General features: G+C 41.5%; 1 protein-coding gene across 12 annotated transcripts in view; it reads left to right on the top strand.

Annotated features, from left to right (window-relative positions):
- DLGAP1 (DLG associated protein 1) overlaps nucleotides 1–20,859 on the top strand; it is a 292,685-nt gene that overhangs the window by 254,326 nt on the left and 17,500 nt on the right. For all 12 annotated transcript variants that reach the window (XM_083622551.1, XM_083622561.1, XM_083622552.1 and 9 more), the window contains 2 exons: nucleotides 10,777–11,150; nucleotides 13,971–14,059. In XM_083622551.1, coding sequence (XP_083478677.1) covers nucleotides 10,777–11,150; nucleotides 13,971–14,059 — 463 coding nt within the window. The remainder of the gene's footprint in view (nucleotides 1–10,776; nucleotides 11,151–13,970; nucleotides 14,060–20,859) is intronic.

Raw genomic sequence — 20,859 nt, forward strand, 5'->3', positions numbered from 1 at the left:
GTAGTTGTTGACATTATTTAAGGATTTTACCCCAGAAAATAAACTGCCACAGGGGTCGGATTAGACCCCTGGGCCAGACTTTGGACATGTCTGATTTAGAGTGAATCCTCACATTTTAATGGAAACCATCTTGCAAAAATCTACTCCTTTGTGAAGATGCATTGTTGTATGTACTACTGAGGAGAGAAGCTTTTCGTTTCTGATGCTAGCCAGCTTGTTATCCAGTTAGAAAATTACTTAAGGGCCAGTTCCACCTTTGTAATGACCAGGGGTCGGCAACCTAAGGCCCATGGGCAACAAGCAGCTCACGGGGGTTGTTTAACCAGCCCTGGAGCCACCCCCGAACCGAGCCGCCCACTCAGCGAGTCCCCACACACTGCGCTAAACCGGCACGGCGCAGGGACTTGCTTCCGCGACACCGGAAATCGCATCTGCACAGATGCAGGTGCCGGAAATTGCGGGCGCTCATGTGCGCATCTGATCTGGCCCACAGAGGGATCTCCACTGTAGTGAACCAGCCAAGGCGCAGTAAACCTTGCCAACCCCTGGTAATGACTCTGCACTTACATGACGAAAGAGCTAGCCAACTAGCCTTTGGGAGAAAGGGACTAACTTGCTGATGTTTATTCAGAAGCAAAACAATGAATAGCTGTCAATTAAGGCTGCACTGTGCAGGGTTCACAATTCCTGACACTCTAGGAGGCACTGTTGATCTGCACTGAACCAGAGGTTTCCCACTGGCTTCAACAGAAATCCCAGGCAGCAGCCTATTCTAAAAGCATGATGACAGAAATTATGTCCAATCTCCTCCAGGCACCAGGCCTGTTGCAAAATTATCCCTTTCATGCCACCCATTTCAGCCATAGATACTGTTTCAAGCATGTGCTGCATGCATATCCAGGGCTGCCAGGAACCATGAGGAATGTAATTCCTTTGACTGCAATTCTGGGAATCTCCAGATTGTTCATACAAGTAGGTTTGGGAAGGGAAGGTGATGGTGGAGAGCTCCAGGAACGGCTCATTAATCCAAGACCCAGATGTTGCTGAACATCTGGAAACTCTCCCAAATTATTTCTGGCACTGATGACACTGTGAAATCAAGCAATGCAGGTAAAATTTCACAACCACAAGCAGGAGTTGCTGTCACATATCTTGTGCTACCAGTTTAAAATTGCATCTCTGAATATTTGCCTGGTTTCAAGTGGTTCCCCCCCCCCTTTTAAGATGACATCAGTTTTTTTTATTTTCAGCACACATCATTTTTATTTATTTAATTAATTTCTATACCGCTTTATCTTTTTAAGAAAAATCTCAAAGCGGTTTACAGCATATTAAATCAATAAAACATCCCATAAATAAAACAATCTGAAGAAAGTCAAATATAGAGTATACAGTCAAAGCAACATAACAGAAAGCTAAAATATTATCTTAAAAGATTTTTTCAAAAAAATTACAAAGTAGGTCAACTACAGAATACATATTTAACATAGTAGGGCTGGGTGAGTGTGGGCTCCACCCTCTAGGCCAGGTGGAAAGGGCCTTGCATCATGAATGCCACCACTTCTAAGTACCAGTTGCTGGGAATCACAAATTGGGAGAGTGGTGTCACTCTCAGCTCCTGTTTTTGGGCATCCCATAGACATCTGGTTGGCACTGGGAGAACGGGATGCTGGACTAGATGGGTCTTTGTTCTGATCCAGCAGCGTTCTTTTATGTCCTTATCTGTTGACGCAGCTGTGTTAGCTCAGTTGGAAGGTTATCTAGCAGGTCAGTGAGTATTACTTGTTTTAGGAGGAAGTAAAAGACACAAAACAGATTAGGTGATACCTTTCCGTTTGAAAATTGCCTTTTGGGAGGACTGCACAAAGATTTGAAGTTTCACAACCCCATGCTCTTAAACAAAGAGCAATGTGGCAATACAGTATACTTTGTAACTTCAGAAGAAGCTGCTTAAGCAGCTGGCAGTTTGCCATAAATTTACCACTTGAATTACCATGGGATGTGCCTCCAGTTACAATGTTTACATTTGCCCTGTACTCCACAGAAAACACAATTCAGTACAGTAATGCTAAACCTTTCCAGAATTGGAGGGGCCTGCAACCCCCTTCAGTGTCCCCAAACACCACAAACCAGGGTCTCCACAAATGCATAAGGCTCCCCATGATTTCACACAATAAATCTTCATGAGAACATAGTGTATGGCATTCATAAAGTAGTTATGAAGGAGTTATTGGGTTATTGTGTTTTTGTTTTTATTTGGTTATGTATTTTGTGGTTTTATATTCTGATTTTATTCTGTGACCCATCCTGAGACCTCCGGGTATAGGACTGTATATCTATTAATAATAATAATTAACAATACATGCACAGAAAAATCAGTACAGATGCAAATACAGTATATACAGTCCACATTTTATAATCCTATCCCGTATATAATCTAGTATGTAATGCACAATGAAATCTGTCACAAATGCAGAATTCTCAACACGTAAACACACACACACACACACGACACATACACACACACACACACACACACACACGACACATACACACACACACGACACATACACACACACACACACACACACAGGGTAGGACAGTACAAATGAACTTTTTGTGGACTCTAGAGATTTACCAGAGAAATAGATTAAGAAGTTGTTGTTGTTCCTGTGTGGAGAATGTGTGACACATCACATATCATGACTGCCATAACAGTGTGATAGGAATTTTATGGTCTTAGATATATGGCAACGTTCATAACCACACGTACATAGATCAGCACAGGAAAGCCAACCTGGAACCATTTTGATTCCTAAACTGAGTAAATGTTTCTCTGCATGGTCAAAATGGAAAAGCCTCCCCATTGTCTCTTCCTTCACAAATCCTGTCTTAATCTGTGTTTGAATAAGGGTGTGAGCCTTATCATTACAAAAGACTGCCCAGGCTCCCCAAGAAATCCAATCAAGTAACCTGCCAGACAGGAAATAAACAAAGCGACAGGAGAAAACAACATGCAAATGTTCTGTTTTAGACCGCCTTATCTGAGGGGTGGTCTTAGGTTACACCCCTTCTGTGATGAATGCATAATGTTTCTGGGGGTGGTCTTGATCTAGAGGAGGGGAATTTCAAAAGTCTTTATAAGCCCTTGCACAGCATTTTTGGGGGGTCCTCTTCCTCTCCTGCGTGTGAGGGGAGTACCCTGTTGCAACAGATCAATAAAGATCAAGCTTACTAGCTGCTTTGCTTCTCAAATATTCTCTGGTTGACCTCTGTTATTTTCTCCTACCAATAGGGAACCTATGTAAGGACTCTATATGGGCTCTTGGATACCCCATAAGGGAAAAGGGCATATTTTTATTTACAACAACAGCATGCCAGAAACCTATTATGCTGATCTATATTACCCTCCGCCCCATCCACATTTGCTCAGATTTATGTCCCACGTACTTCTGCGGGACTTGATCCCAAGTAGGAGCTGCTGCTTAATAGTTCAGGTCTATACATATTAATCTGGCAGTAAGATCAGTTGAACATTCTCCCGGATGTGCAAATAATTTCACAATTTATCCCTCTTTTGCACCTGGGCACCTGGGGAAGTGTGGCTGTGATAGACAGAGGCAGTCTTGAACCCAGTTTACTCTGAATGTTCTTATCTTACCGCTCTCTGCACTGCTACCTGGCTACACTTAATTGTTCCTAGCAGCCCCCCCCCCCCCCGTGCCTTATTTGGAGGGCTCTTGGTGTTCCAGGGGTTTTGGGAGGCTATCACTGAAACAGGGCAGTTGAAAAGCCCCCATACTTTGCTGGAATATGAATGTAGCCCTTGGAACTCCAGCCACTGTGTGGCAGATACTTTAAAAAGCCATTATGCAGAAATTCTAGGGGGAAACCTGCATTCACTATATCATCTGATAGAGATCTAAACCTGAATAATAAGTATCATCTTTAGTTAACAGAGAGAGAACATTTTTACACATTTGAAATTTAGATTCTGTTTAATATGTAAGGCTTGACTCAATCTGTAAAGAGCCACAAACCAAGCAGTAAAGACCTCCTGTAGGCTTTCTTTTCTCCTTTTGTTCAGCAAAGATAAAAGGAATTGCTAGCTTGAGAGACAATGTAAATTCTCTTAAAGTAACAGAATCCATCTCACACTGATGTGATCCCAACCATTTAGGCCTGTTCAGGAAATGGCAAGTTAATCATGATGCTATGTACTTGACAAAATGTATTCCACTCATCTGGGGAACATGAAAGGTAATAAATATATTTTCGTACATTGGGACTATAAGAAGCGATTTTCATTCCTATTGTTTGCAGTCAAAATATTGTAACATGCCACTCTCATGTAAGCTATTTTAGTACATACTTTACATTTTAAGCTTACATATATTCTTAGACTTGTCCTGTGGATTTCAGTATAACATAGATACCGTAGTTCTAAGTAACCACACTTAGCATTGCAGTCTAAAATGGCTTACACAATTTGGAAGACATTTTTCAATGAAGAATAGTTAGAGTCTGATTATAAACCCAGTGATCTGTCTTCCAAATAATGACAAAATATTACAGGTTCAACTAAGCTTGAAAAGGCACATTTAAATCTGTATAAATGTGAAACCTCTCCACTGTGAGTTAAGCACCATGATCAACAAATTTACTATCATGTCTTTTTTACACACATGCTTTTTTTTACAAATTACTTTACTACCAGTTAAAAACAAAGAAATGAATTTTTGTTCGTTGTTTCTGTTAGGATACCTAACTTGCCACTAGCCACTGTGGTGTTCTTGGGCAACATAGCTCATACATTCATACTGGAGTCTTACCATTATTCTTTCAGTGCAGCTTTTATAAATGCTAAATCTTAGGAACACTATACTATGCCCCTCAAGCATAAGTGCACCCATAGCAGAATGAGAGGTTTAGAAATGGGGTGCCAGGCTTTTGAGACTCAACTTTTACAGTGCAGATTTTGTAACCAGCTTTTAATTAAAAAGCTTTCTCTATGGAAGGTCTATTCAGGACTTATTTCACTGCTGAGGGGAATTTTTGTACAGTAAATCGCACAAGTCAAGAATGCGTTTCAAAATACTTCACTGCCCTCCCAAAAAAGAAAGGCATGTAGCTATGGAACTAAGCAAACATGTTGTTGTTAATTCTTTATCCTCAAAATAGCACCTGCACTGAGATACTAGTATAGTAATTTTTAATCGCTTCATTAATCACTTAAACAGTTAAAAAGCCAGGCAGTTGTCCAGCTATGAAGTCTTTAAGCTGTTGACAGGCCCGGAATAATTCAAGTAAAGAAATGTAATCTGAATCCCCATAATAACATACAAAGTGAGCCCAGGGCTTGACTGTGCACAGTATGCCCTAGAATCAGCACATTCTATGTCTGAAGTCTCACATGCAGCGAAACTGTCCTTAGAGAGACCTTCACACCCCATTACATGACCCAGGCCAAATACATTTCTTTATTGTGTCCAGGGATATGTGGCACTAAGCGGGGGAAATAGAATGCTTTTCACTTAGCTCATTTGTTTAAACCACAAGCTTGGCCTGGCAGTCTCTCAACTTTCATGTATCCCAGGACCCCCTCCCCCCTTCCCTTCCTTGTCTTAATCCTTTACTTTCTAAAACAATGAGTGCTACTGACTTGGCATTAGCCAAAGACTTTAGACAATAGGTGTTTGGTATCCCTGATTTATTGGAATGGTTTTATCTGGGCCCCAGGGTGATTGTAAATGTATTGTCAACAGGACTCCTTTAGGGGCAGATGGTATTCAATCTGATAGCTAGGAATTTGTTGCCCTGGCAACTATTTGCAACTTAATTTTGTGCCATCAGGACTCATGATTACATGTGCATGTTTCTTATTCAGGAAAGGGGAACAGGATGCTGTAAACATTCTTTTACCTTGCAATACATCAAGCTCCAATTTTTGGTTTTTTTCCTTTTTCAGCTACGCATCTCCAGGGAACTTTGACTTGAGAACAGGCAAAATCTGTTTTCCTAATATTGTCTCAATTCTTTTCTTACATTTGTTTCATTACAGTGTCAGATTATTCATGGCACAATTGGAGTAATTGCACCTCAGCCCATGGCTGCAAGAGGCCCCCTAGTCTGAGCTTTCATTTTAAAAAATAAATAAAAGTAAAGCAAGTCTCTAGCTCTTCCAGAAGGCAAGTTATGAATCAAAAATAGAGATAATATTTTCCTGACCTGAGGAACACAGGTTTCCTATTGCCTTCTTACCTTGCACCCTGATTGGCTGTGAAGTAATCCTCTCTTCTTTTCTTTGGAAGGGACTCTGAAATGAAGATGATAGATAGATAGATAGATAGATAGATAGATAGATAGATAGAGATAATATTTAAGGTAGAGCCCAGTTTGTTGCCCCCTTAAGACTGTTCTTGTGTGTTAGGTGTAAATGAAAGGGGACAGAGAGAGCAGCCACCTGGAAAAGCACCTGCATTTGCATGTTTTTGCAAGTGATTTCTTTCAATGTGAATTGTAAAAGCAGGATGGAAGGAGGCATTCCAGTCACATTTGATTTTACAAGTACTGGATATGCATAAATCAATTTAAATGTTTGCATGAAAAAAGCCTAAAGTATACTTCAAATAGTGTTTTGCTAATTAGCAGAAGTTTTTCTTTTTTAGAAAAAGATATGGTATTGCTAGATTCAACCCACAGTCCTTATCTTATCCACATATACTGAGTTCATAGAGGCTGCGAAGCTGGCCACAGTCAGAACCCAAGTGAAGTCTTGATGGACATCTCTGAGGAAAGGATACCAGCCTAAGCTCACAATCAGGGGAAAAGTTGTGCTACTTCCAGCAACTGGAAATCTGAACAGGAGTATAGATATGAATTAAGGAGGTGATATTTACCTCAGAGATTTTTCACCACATTTTTTAAAAAATAATTTTTATTGAAGTTTTCCTTGGGGTTTTCACTGCATTTCTCAGTTGCTTACAATGTCTTTCCTCCTGCATATTCTGCCTGTCATAATGATGGGCATATTGAAGGTTTAAAAATATTGGAGTTAATGTTTCTAGACTAGTTTCTAGACTAATTGAAAATATTTCCCATTTATGTTAATGTTAACTATTGTCCAGTTAAGGGAGGGGTCCCATAGTTTTCACCCCTTGGGGCTGAGCTGTTTTGTTCCCTTAATGGCCTGCCCATTGCCTAAGGTAAAGGACCCCTGACCATTAGGTCCAGTCGTGACCGACTCTGGGGTTGCGGCGCTCATCTCGCTTTATTGGCCAAGGGAGCTGGCGTACAGCTTCCGGGTCATGTGGCCAGCATGACTAAGCTGCTTCTGGTGAACCAGAGCAGCGCACAGAAACACCGTTTACCTTCCCCGCCAGAGCGGTACCTATTTATCTACTTTGCACTTTGACGTGCTTTCGAACTGCTAGGTGGGCAGGAGCAGGGACCGAGCAACGGGAGCTCACCCTGTTGCGGGGATTCAACCCGCTGACCTTCTGATCGGCAAGTCCTAGGCTCTGTGGTTTAACCCACAGTGCCACCCGCATCCTATGCCCATTGCCTAGTCCTAGGCTATAACCTCAGGAGGAAGCTAGCCTGACTATTCCAGGAATTAGAAGTAGGGGGCAGATGTACAGCCTACCCCTCTCCCCATCACCAACTCATAACACCTGTCAATTGTGTGTTTGTCAGTCTTATTTTTCAGCATCACCCAGTTGTGGAGTAACTACATAGTCTGTGACTCCATTATCATATTTTTTCTTTGCTTCCTGGAGAATGTACAACATGCTGAGACACACTTACAGTGCAACCTTTGTTATTAACTCTTGTTATTAACTATTAAGTGAAGCCTGGAAGTAGTTTACTCTTTCGCTTCCTTCTGTGCTTTATGGTTGGCACTCCTTGTTTTAAATTCCTGTTCCATGACTAAGTGCTTTGCAACCATTAGTTGCTAAAAGAAACCCTCTCCCCTTTTTCCGTTGGGATAAATATTCTCCCATCAGGTAACAGAAGTGTGACAAAGGTTCCTTGTTAAGTCAAAGCTGATTGTTTACATTGTCTTTCTTAATAAAGCTCAAACTAGATTTTTGAGCTATGAAGAAGGAAGAATCCTGGGCCAACAGGAATCTCCCCTCATGCTCAGAGTTCAGGGCGAGAGGGAAGGGCTGGCAGGCATGGTAGCAGAGGCAAAGTCAAGTGTACCCCTCTCCCCTTTTCAACATTTGGGCTGTTCCTAACCTCTTTTATCATTGCAACAACCACTGAAGCAGACTGCTGACGTTCTCAAATTATTAAATAGGAGATGAGGCAGAATAGTGAAGAATTGCTTAAGGTTCTTCAATTGGAGGCCATATACCAAACTGAAGTGGAACCCTGAGGCTACCTGTTGTTTCTCTGCTGAGGCTACCTGTTTCATCCAAATCAGTCTGGCTGGCATTTGTTTTGACCACCGTTGCCACCGTCTTCTCCCTATCCCGGGCAGTGATGATGTGAAACTCTTTATTCTTTGCAGACTGCAGAGTGCCTTGCAGGACTTGGCAACTGCTGTTGGCCCAGAAACGTAAAGTGTCAAGTTATCAAATCTTTTCTTCTTTTGGTCTCTGTGGTAGAACTCTTATTTTTTCCTCAAAATGTTGCAGTTAACATAAAACGAAATGCCTTTTAAAGAACCGACATGTTGCCATGTCTCAAGTTGCTAGGCTCTTGGAGTGTTTGGATATAAAACCAAAGCACGCAGTTCACTGGCTCACCACGAACACTTTAAGACCTCCGGTTAGCGCTGACATTTAGAAGCATGTGCTGAAGGCCGTGTCTTTAGCTTTGTTTTGTTGTAGTTTCAGCAAAGGAGTGGCAAGTAGTTTACATCATTTCCAGTAATGAAGAGCCTGGGGCTCCCCCCCCCCCCACCTATGATTCGCAGTCTGCCTGCTTCTGCTGTTGGTTCAGTCTGCACAAATGTGACTCCAAGGAAAGAAAGGTTTTGCATTAACTTGTTTCAAACAATCTTTCCTTTGTGCCTTTCCCCTCCCTGTTTCCTTGTTTTAGCATGTAAAATTTATTGAACATATTATTTATGAAAGCTAATCCATGCCCGATCATATCACTGAGAGGCTGTCTGGAGAATCTGTTAGATTCACCTTTTTCTGTCCTTTCCTTGTATTCTTGTCATAATAAATAATAAATTTATAAACCAGCAAAACACTTTAGCAGGAGGTGGTGAGTACAAAGCCACCTTCTGGGGAAAGATTACTGTGGGTGGGAGAATGCATGCTAACTGCTAGAGTTCAAGGTCATCTTCTCTACTTTGGAATATTTGACCAAGGCTTTTGTTGTGGAAGATGAAAATAGAAGTGGAAGGAGCATAATGTGGGAGACTCTTCAGAGAGTGCAGGAGACATTCAGAGAATGGAATTCAAAAATAGTCTGTATCTGGCCTTCACCTACATGGCATATTTTGAGTTGGAAATGAATATGTCTTTGTAATTAAAACAAATTTATGGTAATTTGCCTCATCTGCATATTTTTTTCAGTTACAGCATTTAAACTACAGTGGTACCTCAGGTTACATACGCTTCAGGTTACAGACTATGCTAACCCAGAAATAGTGCTTCAGGTTAAGAACTTTGCTTCAGGATGAGAACAGAAATTGGGCTCTGGCGGCGCGGCAGCAGCAAGAGGCCCCATTAACTAAAGTGGTGCTTCAGGTTAAGAACAGTTTCAGGTGAAGTACGGACCTCCGGAACGAATTAAGTACTTAACCTGAGGTACCACTGTATCTGCTCACATGACTGAGGCCAGGTTGGTGTAGAATTCTAAGCCACCACACAACTCACATGGAATTATGCATCTAAAGTTGCAATCCTGGACATATTTACATAGGAATAAACCCCATTGAACTCAATGAAACTGACTTATGAGTTTGTATTTATAGGATTGCAATGCTGATAGCTTTTCTTCATAGTGCTCCATGGCTTGAATCCTGTTTTTGCAAGTTAAAGCGTGCCACATTCTGATAGTCCTACAGCCCCTTTCCCCAATAGTGGATTTTCCTGTTAATTCATTGCCCAGTGTTCAAAAGTACTGATGTGTCGCAATTTGTGTAATGTGTTATTTATGAATATGCAAGACTTAATTTTCCTTTTCAGCAATATATATAGATGTCTATCTAAATTTAATTTGCATGCAAAAGGTGTAAATGCTATGGTTCAGAGATGGGGAATCAGTGACCTTTCAGATGCTATTGGACTACAACTCCCATAATTCCTGACATTTAACTAAGTTCTTTTCTGCTAGGTCTTTAACCTAGTAATATCTCGGACTAGCCAATAAATAAGATGTTTCATTTCTAAGACTGCAATCCCATTCATGTCTATTAAGAAGACCCATTGAGTTCAGCTGACTTGGAATGAAGGAAGCTGGAGTCCAATGACATCTACAGGGGCACAGGTTAGCTACTCATAATCTAGAGAAAGGATTTTAATTATTTCAGCTTTCTTCCTTTCTTAATATCAACCAATTATATAGGAATACAAGCAGCTGCTGAACCAAGGAAATGATGTGTCTGTCTTTGGAACTTTTCATATGGTCAGATGCAAAAAAATAAAAATAAACCTAGGAATAATTTTGTTTCTTAAAACTGAATAGCAAAATTCTTTCTGATGTGAAGCTTGATTGCTTTGAGTCAGTACTGTGGGTTTAAAACGAAGAAAGAGAATAAATAACTAGCACCTTAGCTTGTCTACCTACATTATGATTTGTTTTTATTTTGTGTAGTTTCCTCTTGCATTACCACTTATAAGAAGACACCACCTCCTGTTCCACCAAGAACCTCCACCAAACCTTTTATCTCCATCACAGCCCAGAGCAGCACGGAATCTGCTCAAGACGCCTACATGGACGGACATGGGCAAAGGGGAGATATTATCAGTCAGTCAGGACTTAGCAACTCTACAGAAAGCTTGGACAGTATGAAGGCACTGACAGCTGCTATTGAAGCAGCTAACGCACAGATCCATGGCCCTGCCAGCCAGCATATGGGCAACAACACTACTACTGTCACCACCACCACCACTGTTGCCACTGTTACTGCAGATGACAGAAAGAGAGATCATTTCAAGAAAAACAGATGTCTATCCATTGGAATACAGGTACAGATAAAATGCAGAGGCTTGTAGTAGTGCCGTTATTTGCTCTCCTTTGATAATCCTTTTCTATTTCTGCTGTATTTTACATAACCCAAATAACTGCATCTGACATTACAAACCTTCAGGTTCGATTAGCTAAACTTTAAGCATATAAGATGTAGGGATGTAGTTCTGGGTGTATATATATATATATATATATATATATATATATATATATTCTGCTTATTTGAATTAGCACACAGAAGCCTAAAGCTCTGATTCATAACCCAGCAGGAGTCAGGAAAGCATGAATGAAATGAATGAAATCACTGAAAGAGAATGTGTAAAACAATGATTTACACTGCACTATCACCAGAGAAATGTTTTCAGCCAGTTTAGCTGAATTGTCACTGCTTATTCATGCATCACATAACAACTGTTACTCACTTGAATGCAGCAGCATTGTTCCATTTAGCTGTTAAATCAGCAGGGGAGGTCACAAGGATAGGATCTGTCTGATTCACCCTTGTTTAAAATAAATTAAACTTTCATCTGATCAGGGTCCCTTCCAACGCTTCAGTTTTATGATTCTGTGAAATGTGCAGGGACTAGCATTCTCTCCAAAGTGGCCAGTAGTAATGTCAGATACAGTTTTCACCTGGGGATGCTTTCATATACGGGACTCTTCCCCTGCATGGTACGGTTGTAGTATTTTATTCATTCATTCTCCCCCTCCCTGCCTCCAATTTCGCATCCAAAGTAACCTTGTATTAGAAATTAGGCTGGGAGAAAGTGAGGGAGGGCTTATCCATGCTTACATTTCCTCTGGTTTGTGATTTAAAGCTCCACGCCCAAGCACCCTTTTCTTTTTTCCTTTTTTGCTCTAGAGCTTTTCCCATGAAAACTCACTCTGTAAAGCTCAGCAGAGCAAATGTCAGTCCACAGAAAACCCGAATTGACGTTTGCTCCAATTCAAAAGAGCAAGTTTTCACGTGAAAAGCTCCGGGGCAAAAACAAACCAAGAAACAAAAACCTGGAAAGATCAGGGCAAAGGAATAAGTGTGCATAAGCTCAGAACCAAAGTCAATCAGTGAGTTTCATGGCTTAGTGAGGACTTGAATCTGGTCTCTCTAGTTCTAGTCTGGGACTCTAAGCACACTGGTACAGTGTGGTTAGGGTCCTAGCTACGTTGAAGAAGAATTCTGCTTCCTTGGAGAAGCAACAGTTTAGTGAGCACAGTAACCACAGGACTGAACAAAGTGGGTGCTGAATGGTGCCCACTTGTAAGGATGTGTGTTCACTGTAACACAAAAAGTGTGATCTTGTTTAAAAAGAGAGGATTGTATAGATGGAACATTAAAGGGACAGGTGGTTGGGGTAGTGAACTGTCCACAGGCATCACAGCACAATTTTACCACTGAAGAGTGGCAGGGAGATCACAGGGGTCAGAATTCACAGCTGGATGACTGAGGGAACTGTCAGCAGATGACTCATGGGGAAAGGTGAATATGTGTCTCAGGAAATGTAAGTTTAGACTTAATCCAGTTGCCAGTAGAAAGGGACTTGTTGGAAGATGCTTTTTAAACTAATAATTCTCATGTTAACTAATAACCAAATAAGGGTGTCAACTTGCATTAGATGTGATAAATAAACACACAATTCCAGGCCATTTGCAGAGTTCCAGTTAAGCCAAGCTTTACAGTAGCACACAAGTGACAACACACTGGAAATAAGGAAGTAGGGGGAAAAACTCTATTGCCATAAAAATAGCACAGCACCAGCCCTCCTTTCATTAAAAGCAGTCAGTTCCCAAAAGCCTGTTGGAATAAGAAAGTCTTCACCTGCCTGCAGAAGGACAACAAGGAGGGAGCCAGCCTTACTTCTCTAGAGAAAGCAGCCACTGAGAAGGCCCTCCCAGACTTTGGAAGCAGCAGAGTGGAGGAAATAAGTTTTCAGAAAGGTACTGAGCAGTGTAATGCTTGGTCACTGTTTTAAGGATCCTGCTACAAGTTCTGTACAGACTCTGAGCAAATTTCGTCAAGAGACAGACCAGTAATGGGTCTGGGTTGTGGGGGTCTTTGGGCAAGGCATCCTGAGCTCAGTAAGTTTACCTCAGGCATAGGCAAACTCCGGCCCTCCAGATGTTTTGGGACTACAACTCCCATCATCCCTGACCACTGGTCCTGTTAGCTAGGGATGATGGGAATTGTAGTTCCAAAACATCTGGAGGGCCAGAGTTTGCCTATGCCTGGTTTACCTCATCACTGCCAATATTGACAGCTACTGCTCCTCCTCCTCTTCTGCCACATCATTTGTGTCACATGCTTGCCTGCCAGAGCAAATGAGCACTTCAACAAACAATACACAGGGTAGTGATATACTAGCAAAATGCAAAGTGTGACAGAGCAAATGATCAAGCAGGCAGTGTCAGCTACTCCTCTTTTTCCCCACTGCTGTTATTTGCTTCTTTATTTCCTCTCGGTCAGAGTAAGAAGCAGGTGAATGCACAGGTTGCAAAGGTGAAGCCGGGGGGCAGCAGTTCCACTGAGCTCTTGTCAGTAGGGCCCTGCTGTGGTGTCACCTTCAGCAGGTGCCCAGCTATACTGCCTCTTGACACAGATAACGATAATGAATGAAGATGCTATTGGATCTTCTGGAGGTGCTATTGGAGCATGACAAGGAGGGCCACTCCAAAGTTTTCATAGATTTCAGCTAATCTGATGCAGAAATCATTAAAAGGAATTGTAACGATGCTTTGTGGGAAAAGTGCTGAAAGACATTAAAGCCCTTGAATAATAATATGCACATGCCATTAACTCTGTTTGCATTTGGTTATTCTATTAGGTTGATGGAGAGGAATCTTCTAGCTCAAGCGAAAACAGAGCAACCAGTAAGTTCCAATCCATAGGTGTTCAAGTAGAGGAGGAGAAGTGGTAAGCAAAATATTAATTTGATATTTTACAGTCCACTGTCTTTTCAGTAATATTGATGGTGTGGGAAGCAATTTAATGTTGGTGTTAAATTACACAAACACACTAATCAACTGTGCTTTCATAAGACGGTGGGTTTCTGATGGACATTCTTTAATATGTGCATCCTTGGCAAAAACAGGTAGTGACATGATCCTATGGTAAAATAAACAAAGACACAACAAACATAATGAAAGCCCACTGTAGCCCTTCCCAAATGAAATCTATACCATATTTTCCCATATATAAGATGAGGTTTTTTAATTAAATATATTTATCAAAAATTGGGGATCATCTTATACACAGATAGTGCAGAGAGGAGATGTTTGATTGGTGGCAGCCGTGAGTAGGAGATTGTAATCAGCGATTGGTCGGGTGGTTGGTGGCCTGCTGGCGATTGGCTGCTGCTGCGGCAAGTGGACGGGTGATTGGCAGTTGTTGGCAGCGAGTGGGCAGACGATTGGTGGCTTTGTTGAGGTGATTGGCAGTGGTGGTCAGGCACGTAGACAATTGCTGGCAAACCCATTCCCCATGAAGCTCAACAACTCTGGGCAATCCCCCCCAAAGCTCCCCCCATTTCCTAAATTCAGAGTCCCCAAAAATAGGGGTTGTCTTATACACAGGGGGGTGTTATGCATGGAAAAATACGGTACACACACACATATCAGTTAGCAGTATGATGTGGGTTATGTCACCCCTTCTTTTTGTCTTAGAGCGGAAAAGGGCAAATAAGGTTGTGCAGCGTGTAACATTATAGGGTGTTGAGAAAGTGGAAGTGGATAGAGAGAATCTTTTCTCGCTCTCCCATAATGTTAGAAACTTATTCAAGGAAACTAAAGGGTAGGAGATTACAAACAGGGCAAATAAAGTACTTCATCACAAATGGCATAGCCAAGCTATAGAATTTGCTGCTACAAGATGTGGAGATGACTACTACCTGTTAGAAGAGCTCCTGACACTAACTTGGGTGGCTTTAATGGGGGATTAGATATATTCTTGTATGAAAATGCTATCAGTGGACACTAGTCATGGTATCTGTATGTTTCCTCTAGGATCAGAGGCAAGTATGCCTTGGAAACTAGTGTCTGTGGGGCATGACAGCAGGAAAGAGCTCATGTACTCATGCCTTGCTTGTGGGCTTCCCATAGGCATTTGGTTCTCCGCTGTGGGAAACAGGAAGCAGGACTAGACAGGCCTTTGCTCTGACCCAGCAGGCCTGTTCTTGTGTTCTTTGTATTGCTATTTATAACGTTTTAAGTAATGAATTCAAGAAGCGAGAGTTGCCTTTTGGGCCCTTTAAAATGATTTGTTTTTGTACAGTCTCTTTAAAGAGTTGTGATTTTAGATAGTGGTGATAAACGGGGGATTTAGTGCTATAATTAAGCACAGAGACAAATTGTAACCAGCCATGTACTTCCATAAGGGAACTACTGATTGATGAGAGACTGAAGCTGGCTTGTCAGAAGATGAGCTCCTCTAGTACACAGAGAGCTTATCATTGCCACTTAGGTGTCTCATGCATTTTGTTAGCACAGCAGAATGAATTTAAATCACTGTCGCTTAAAATAATAGACTTGTAAATGGAATGTATTTTCCTTGCCTCAAATCTAACATGTGCAGATAGACCACTTTGGGTGCATATTTAATAAAGGAAATATGTTAGAAACCCTCACTGTTTCAATACAGTCATATATTGATCAGGTAGCTTGTCGTTATGCACAAAGTTGCCAACAGGGACTTGTTTTGAGCCAGCATTTAGCTCCAGAATTTGCTTTAAGTGTTGGGCATGTGCAGAATTCATGTGCACCTCCTGCCCCAGTAATGACAACCAGACTCCATCAATATGGGTCCATAGAGAATGGCTTTCAGGTTGCCTTTGGTCCCAACACAACCGTGTTTAGAAAATCACTATGTAAATCACCAAACAGAAGCAAGGGAGGAAACAGGTTACTGTAACCAAGGCGTTCGTGGTCTAACTTTAGGGTTCAGGTAGGTAGCCGTGTTGGTCTTATTTTAACTTCAGGGTAACAATGTTTGAAAATTAACAAATGCAATAAATTCACAGGCTTTGCCATTTTTAGCTTTCTACTTGGTCGTCCCCTGCAGGCTGCCTTATCACATCTTCTTCTTAGCCTCTGTTCTTCTTTTGAGTAATTTCAGCAATATGGTATATGTTCGTTCTGTGGCTTTGTACATTTCCCCTATCCCTTTTAAGGTACTTTAAGTGTAAGTGTAATGTCCATGCAGTGGAACACTGCATCAACCCACATGCACCATCACACCTACCTTGTGTATGACAGGATACTGTTTACTGTACATACAACTGAGCACTGCACTGAAGTGCTTAAACAGAAATGTGGGAGGTTCCCAGTGCCAGCCCAATATATTTTGGCACCTGAGATGCACTCCAAAATGGCACCCTCCTTCCTGCCAGGGAAGAAAAGTTGAGGGAAGATTTACATTAGGGAAAGAAAGATAAGCATCAGGATCTGCTGCCCTGGTGGACCCTGATGCCTGAGGCAGTCTATTCAGCTTGCCTCATGGGTGGGCCGGGCCTGGAGGTTCCTGTGTTACCAAGCTTCAGCCTGGAAATGAAAGTATTTTAGATGCTACAGGCTAGCCTACACCTGGCTGCCTAAAAACTGATTCCTAAGTCTATATTTTGAAGATGGTGTGGAGGTGATATCATCATGAGTTGATTCCACCCTTCCACCTTAATTTTCATATATTACAGATGAAAAACAAGTTTTTCTTAGCTCATTTTGACTTTCCCTTCCCCAAAGTAGTGCATAAGAACATAGGAAGAGCCTGCTGGATCATGGCAATGACCCATCTAATCCAGCATCCTGTTCTCACACTGACCCATTAGAGGCCGGTGAGAAGACTGTAAGTAGGACATGAGAACAACAGCACTCTGTCCGCCTGGGATTCCCAGCAACTAGTATTCAGAGACATAGTCATATAACAGTCGTGAGTTTGCTCTAGACTTCCTTTGCCATGATACACAGCCTTTTGCTGAAGGCAAGAAGAAGAAAAGTAAGCCTTAAGAAGAATTGGTTAAGATGAGTATAGCAAGCTATATTGATGGTTAAAAAAAGAAAGAAAGAAATAATGGATTTCATTTATATTCTCCCATGCCTCCAGGGCTGGAGGTGTACATAGTTTTCTCCCTCACCACAATCCTGTGAGGTAGATTAAGCTGAGAGATAATGGGTGACTCATGGTCATCCAGTTACCTTCATAGCTGAGTGGAGATTTGAACTGTGGAGGGGATTTCCAGATGATCTGTTTATTGAGCATTCATTCTGTTTCATTTGTGTGTAGAGGTTAGAGGGCATTTCACCAGATTCCCAGTGCATGATCCCATCATTTTCCTTCTCACAAAAGCATCTGATCTTTTGAGGAAGCAGGTTGGTCGCACAAGACCATCCAATAAATTATAATGGTGACATCTCAATAAATTTTAATTGTGCACCCTGAATGTGATTGGAACCCACCTTAAAATAGCAACTGTCTGGAAGTTCCCTGAATCTTCCCAGACCTAGTCTAACACTATATAATCACTACATCACAGTTTAGGAAACATATCTTTTCAAAAGGTAAGCAAAAATGTTGGTCATTGTGATCATGTGGGACTCTCTAGATTTCTTCTTCTTTTCTTTTCTTTTACTTTTAGTTTTCTTGCTGACTCCTTGTTATGTTTTAATATTTTTTTTATTTAAAAATTAGATGGTTTGTTGGTTGGTTTGTTTAAAAAAAACAACACCTTGCTTGGGACAAAAGAACATCTCTGATGAAAAATGTTGGTAGTCTTCCACTTAACAACACTTACATGATTTCCTGCATATATTGATTCAATCATAAGAGTAAATCTGTCAAAATGTGACCTGTTACCTTCTTGCATATCACCTCTTTGTTGAAACTTGTACGTCTGCAGTCTGAGTTCATTAGATGATAAATTATTTCTACCAGCTACAAGTTATCTGGATATAAATACCTTCTATCAAGTTGCAGTCTTTTCCCACTGCCATGTATTTCAGGGAAATAAGAGCTATCTCGACACTTGAAAGTGTAAACAATTTAACAGTGTTTTACCAGATAAATTCTTTTTTAAAGAAGTCTGTGAAAGTGAGATAGTCATGACTAGCTGGTACCATATTTTGAAAGGAGTTATTTACAGCATACCCCATATGTACTTTTGCACTGACAAATTTATCTATTTATTCCATTCATATCCTGCTTTCAGCTCTCCTGGGCATTCAAGACAGCTTGAGTTCCCAGTGACCCTCAGTGCTTCCATTTCAGTGGCACATACTTCCAACTGACTGTGCTTAGAATCACAGCATGGCACCCTGAACCAACTGAACTATCTAGGCTGAACCCTAAACACAGTCCCAAAGGTTTCTAAGGTGCTTATGTGTGCTTAGCAGTCCAATCTTACAGTCTAGTCCTCAAAAGTAAGTCTCAATGATTTGGTGAACGTACAAGTAGGTATGTTTATAGTATATTATTCCCTGCTTGTTAATAAACTGGGTCACACAGCTGAGGATAGAAGAGGTAAACCTCCCCTCCTTGCATGCTCTGATCCTGATAAAAAATCACATATACACATATCACATGAGCCCTTTATTTTTATTTTTAAAACACACACACCTGCTGGTGTTTTTAATTCTGCATTTAGCATCGCATCTAGTTTGGCCCTCAGCTCCATCAAATGAAAGAACTGTAGACATCTCAGCAGCTTGCAAATCTTTCACCAACTGAAATTTCCCCAATAAAAAGTTTTGCATTACCTGTTTTGTTTCTCTCATTATCTGGTATCAATCCAGCAACAACCGTCTGTTCTAAGTAGTAATGAAGCAGGCTGATCCTACCCTCCAGTACAATTCCTACTTGCCATCTGTAAGATCAGTTCAGTTCAAATGTATTTGTTTCAGCTATAAGCCATAGCCAGTTTACATAAATTTGTACATAATTAAAATTTCAAGGTAACAAGATAAACAGTGTATAATTAATACAATCAAAACCATCTGCAAGTTGTTCAGCACCTGTTGTGCAAAGGAAAATCTCCTTTGACTAAAAATGTAAACAAGGTTCTCAAAAGGGATACAAAAGGAGAGGCAGAGAACTGAATACATGCAAATAAACCAGCGGCTGCTGTTCAGAACAGACGCTGTATTGTGTTGTGTACTGGTTCAGCCAGTCTACGGTTTCATGGTTTTGTGCACCTTAGGCCAGGTAACTGTCATAGTTCTCTGAGGGTGTAATTATTACACCTTGTGCCTGCAGGGCACAAATGAGCACAAAGCGACTGAGGTTTAACGCACGTAAGCAAGGAAACTGAGGGACCTTCCCCTAAGAACTATTTGTGTGCTGTTTATGCCATGGCTAGCTCCAGCTTTCAGGGGGACCTGGCTGACCCCCTCTACTCCCCATCCCTGCTGCTGGGCGCATACCCCCTCTCCCCTTCCCCTCCTCCTTGCAGAGCACCTGACCGTTCCCCCTTCCTCTTAAAGATATTGGAAGACTGGACTGTGATAGGCTTATTAGGCAGCCCAGCAGTGAGGTGGGATGCGATGGGGAACGTGGCAGCAACAAATCCCAGAAAAGCCAAGGGCTAGGTTGCTGTTGCATTCTACATTAAGCAGCCACTTGAATTCCCTCACCATTGGCCTCAGCGCAGGATTGCTCAGGAACAATTCTAGACCAGGGAGCAAGTCACTGTGGAGCAATTCAAATAGCAGCTTGTTGTAAGTAGCAGCAGCTGTCTGATTCTTATTCAGCTGCTCAACTGTCTTATTCTTTAGCCATAAAATGGCAATAACAGTGTAGGATGGCCATCTTAGAAGTGGCTGGAGGACTGTTGCTTTCTTGGAGTATAAATTAACGAGCAAAGAAACTCTGAACGTTATGGTTGCCAAGGCAGTGCATCTGAAGACATTGTCATTGTACTCCCATTCCTTTGAACTATTTAGCTGTAATGATGTTTCATTAATCTCCACTGTAGATCCCTGCTTCTTTTGAAGGCATATATGTTTACACAGGCCAGTGCCAAGAGTAGTCCACCCAGCAAGGTTGCACCACGGAGCTGTCTAAATAAACATAAAGGAACAAAAAAAACTAGGTCACTCATTATGTGCTGAACAGAAACTTCTTTGATAATACTAATTTAGCCTTAGAACAGAGTGAGAGGGTGTATCCCTAAACTTTAAAATGCAGTGCCTTTGGCCCTGTATCACCCCCTCCTTAAAGCAGAGCTTTATAGTTTCACAACTGAGTTGTTGTGTTTGGTGAAAAATCAGAATGGCCAGTTCTGCAATGTACATGCATGTATGCCAAGAAAGCAGCCCCCAAGACCTCGTTCCTATGTTGTTTTTCAAAGACGATTACTAACCTCTGTAAGAATAGGTGCTGTGAGAAGGAACCCCTGAGTGGTTTACTCAGAAACTATGTGTTTGAACTTGTCAAACAGAAAGAGACTGCGAGATATACAACCGGGGGGGGGGCACAAAGAGAGTTCATTTTACGTGAGAGGCATTGCATGCACACCAATTCTTTTAAGACTACTGTTATTAAAGAAACATAATTGTTCACTGAGTTTTCATGCCACCTATGGATCCTGGGGAGCAGGAGGGACTGCAGTGTTAGAGGCACACCACAAATACGAGCTACACGAAACAAAGAGAAGCCTCCTACGCCAAACCTGCAGCATGTCTGTGCAAATGGAAGTTACATAATCTATTTTTGCACTACTTGGCATGTGC

Source organism: Podarcis filfolensis (assembly GCF_964270895.1).
Source record: "Podarcis filfolensis genome assembly, chromosome: 7".
NCBI classification, from domain to species: domain Eukaryota; kingdom Metazoa; phylum Chordata; class Lepidosauria; order Squamata; family Lacertidae; genus Podarcis; species Podarcis filfolensis.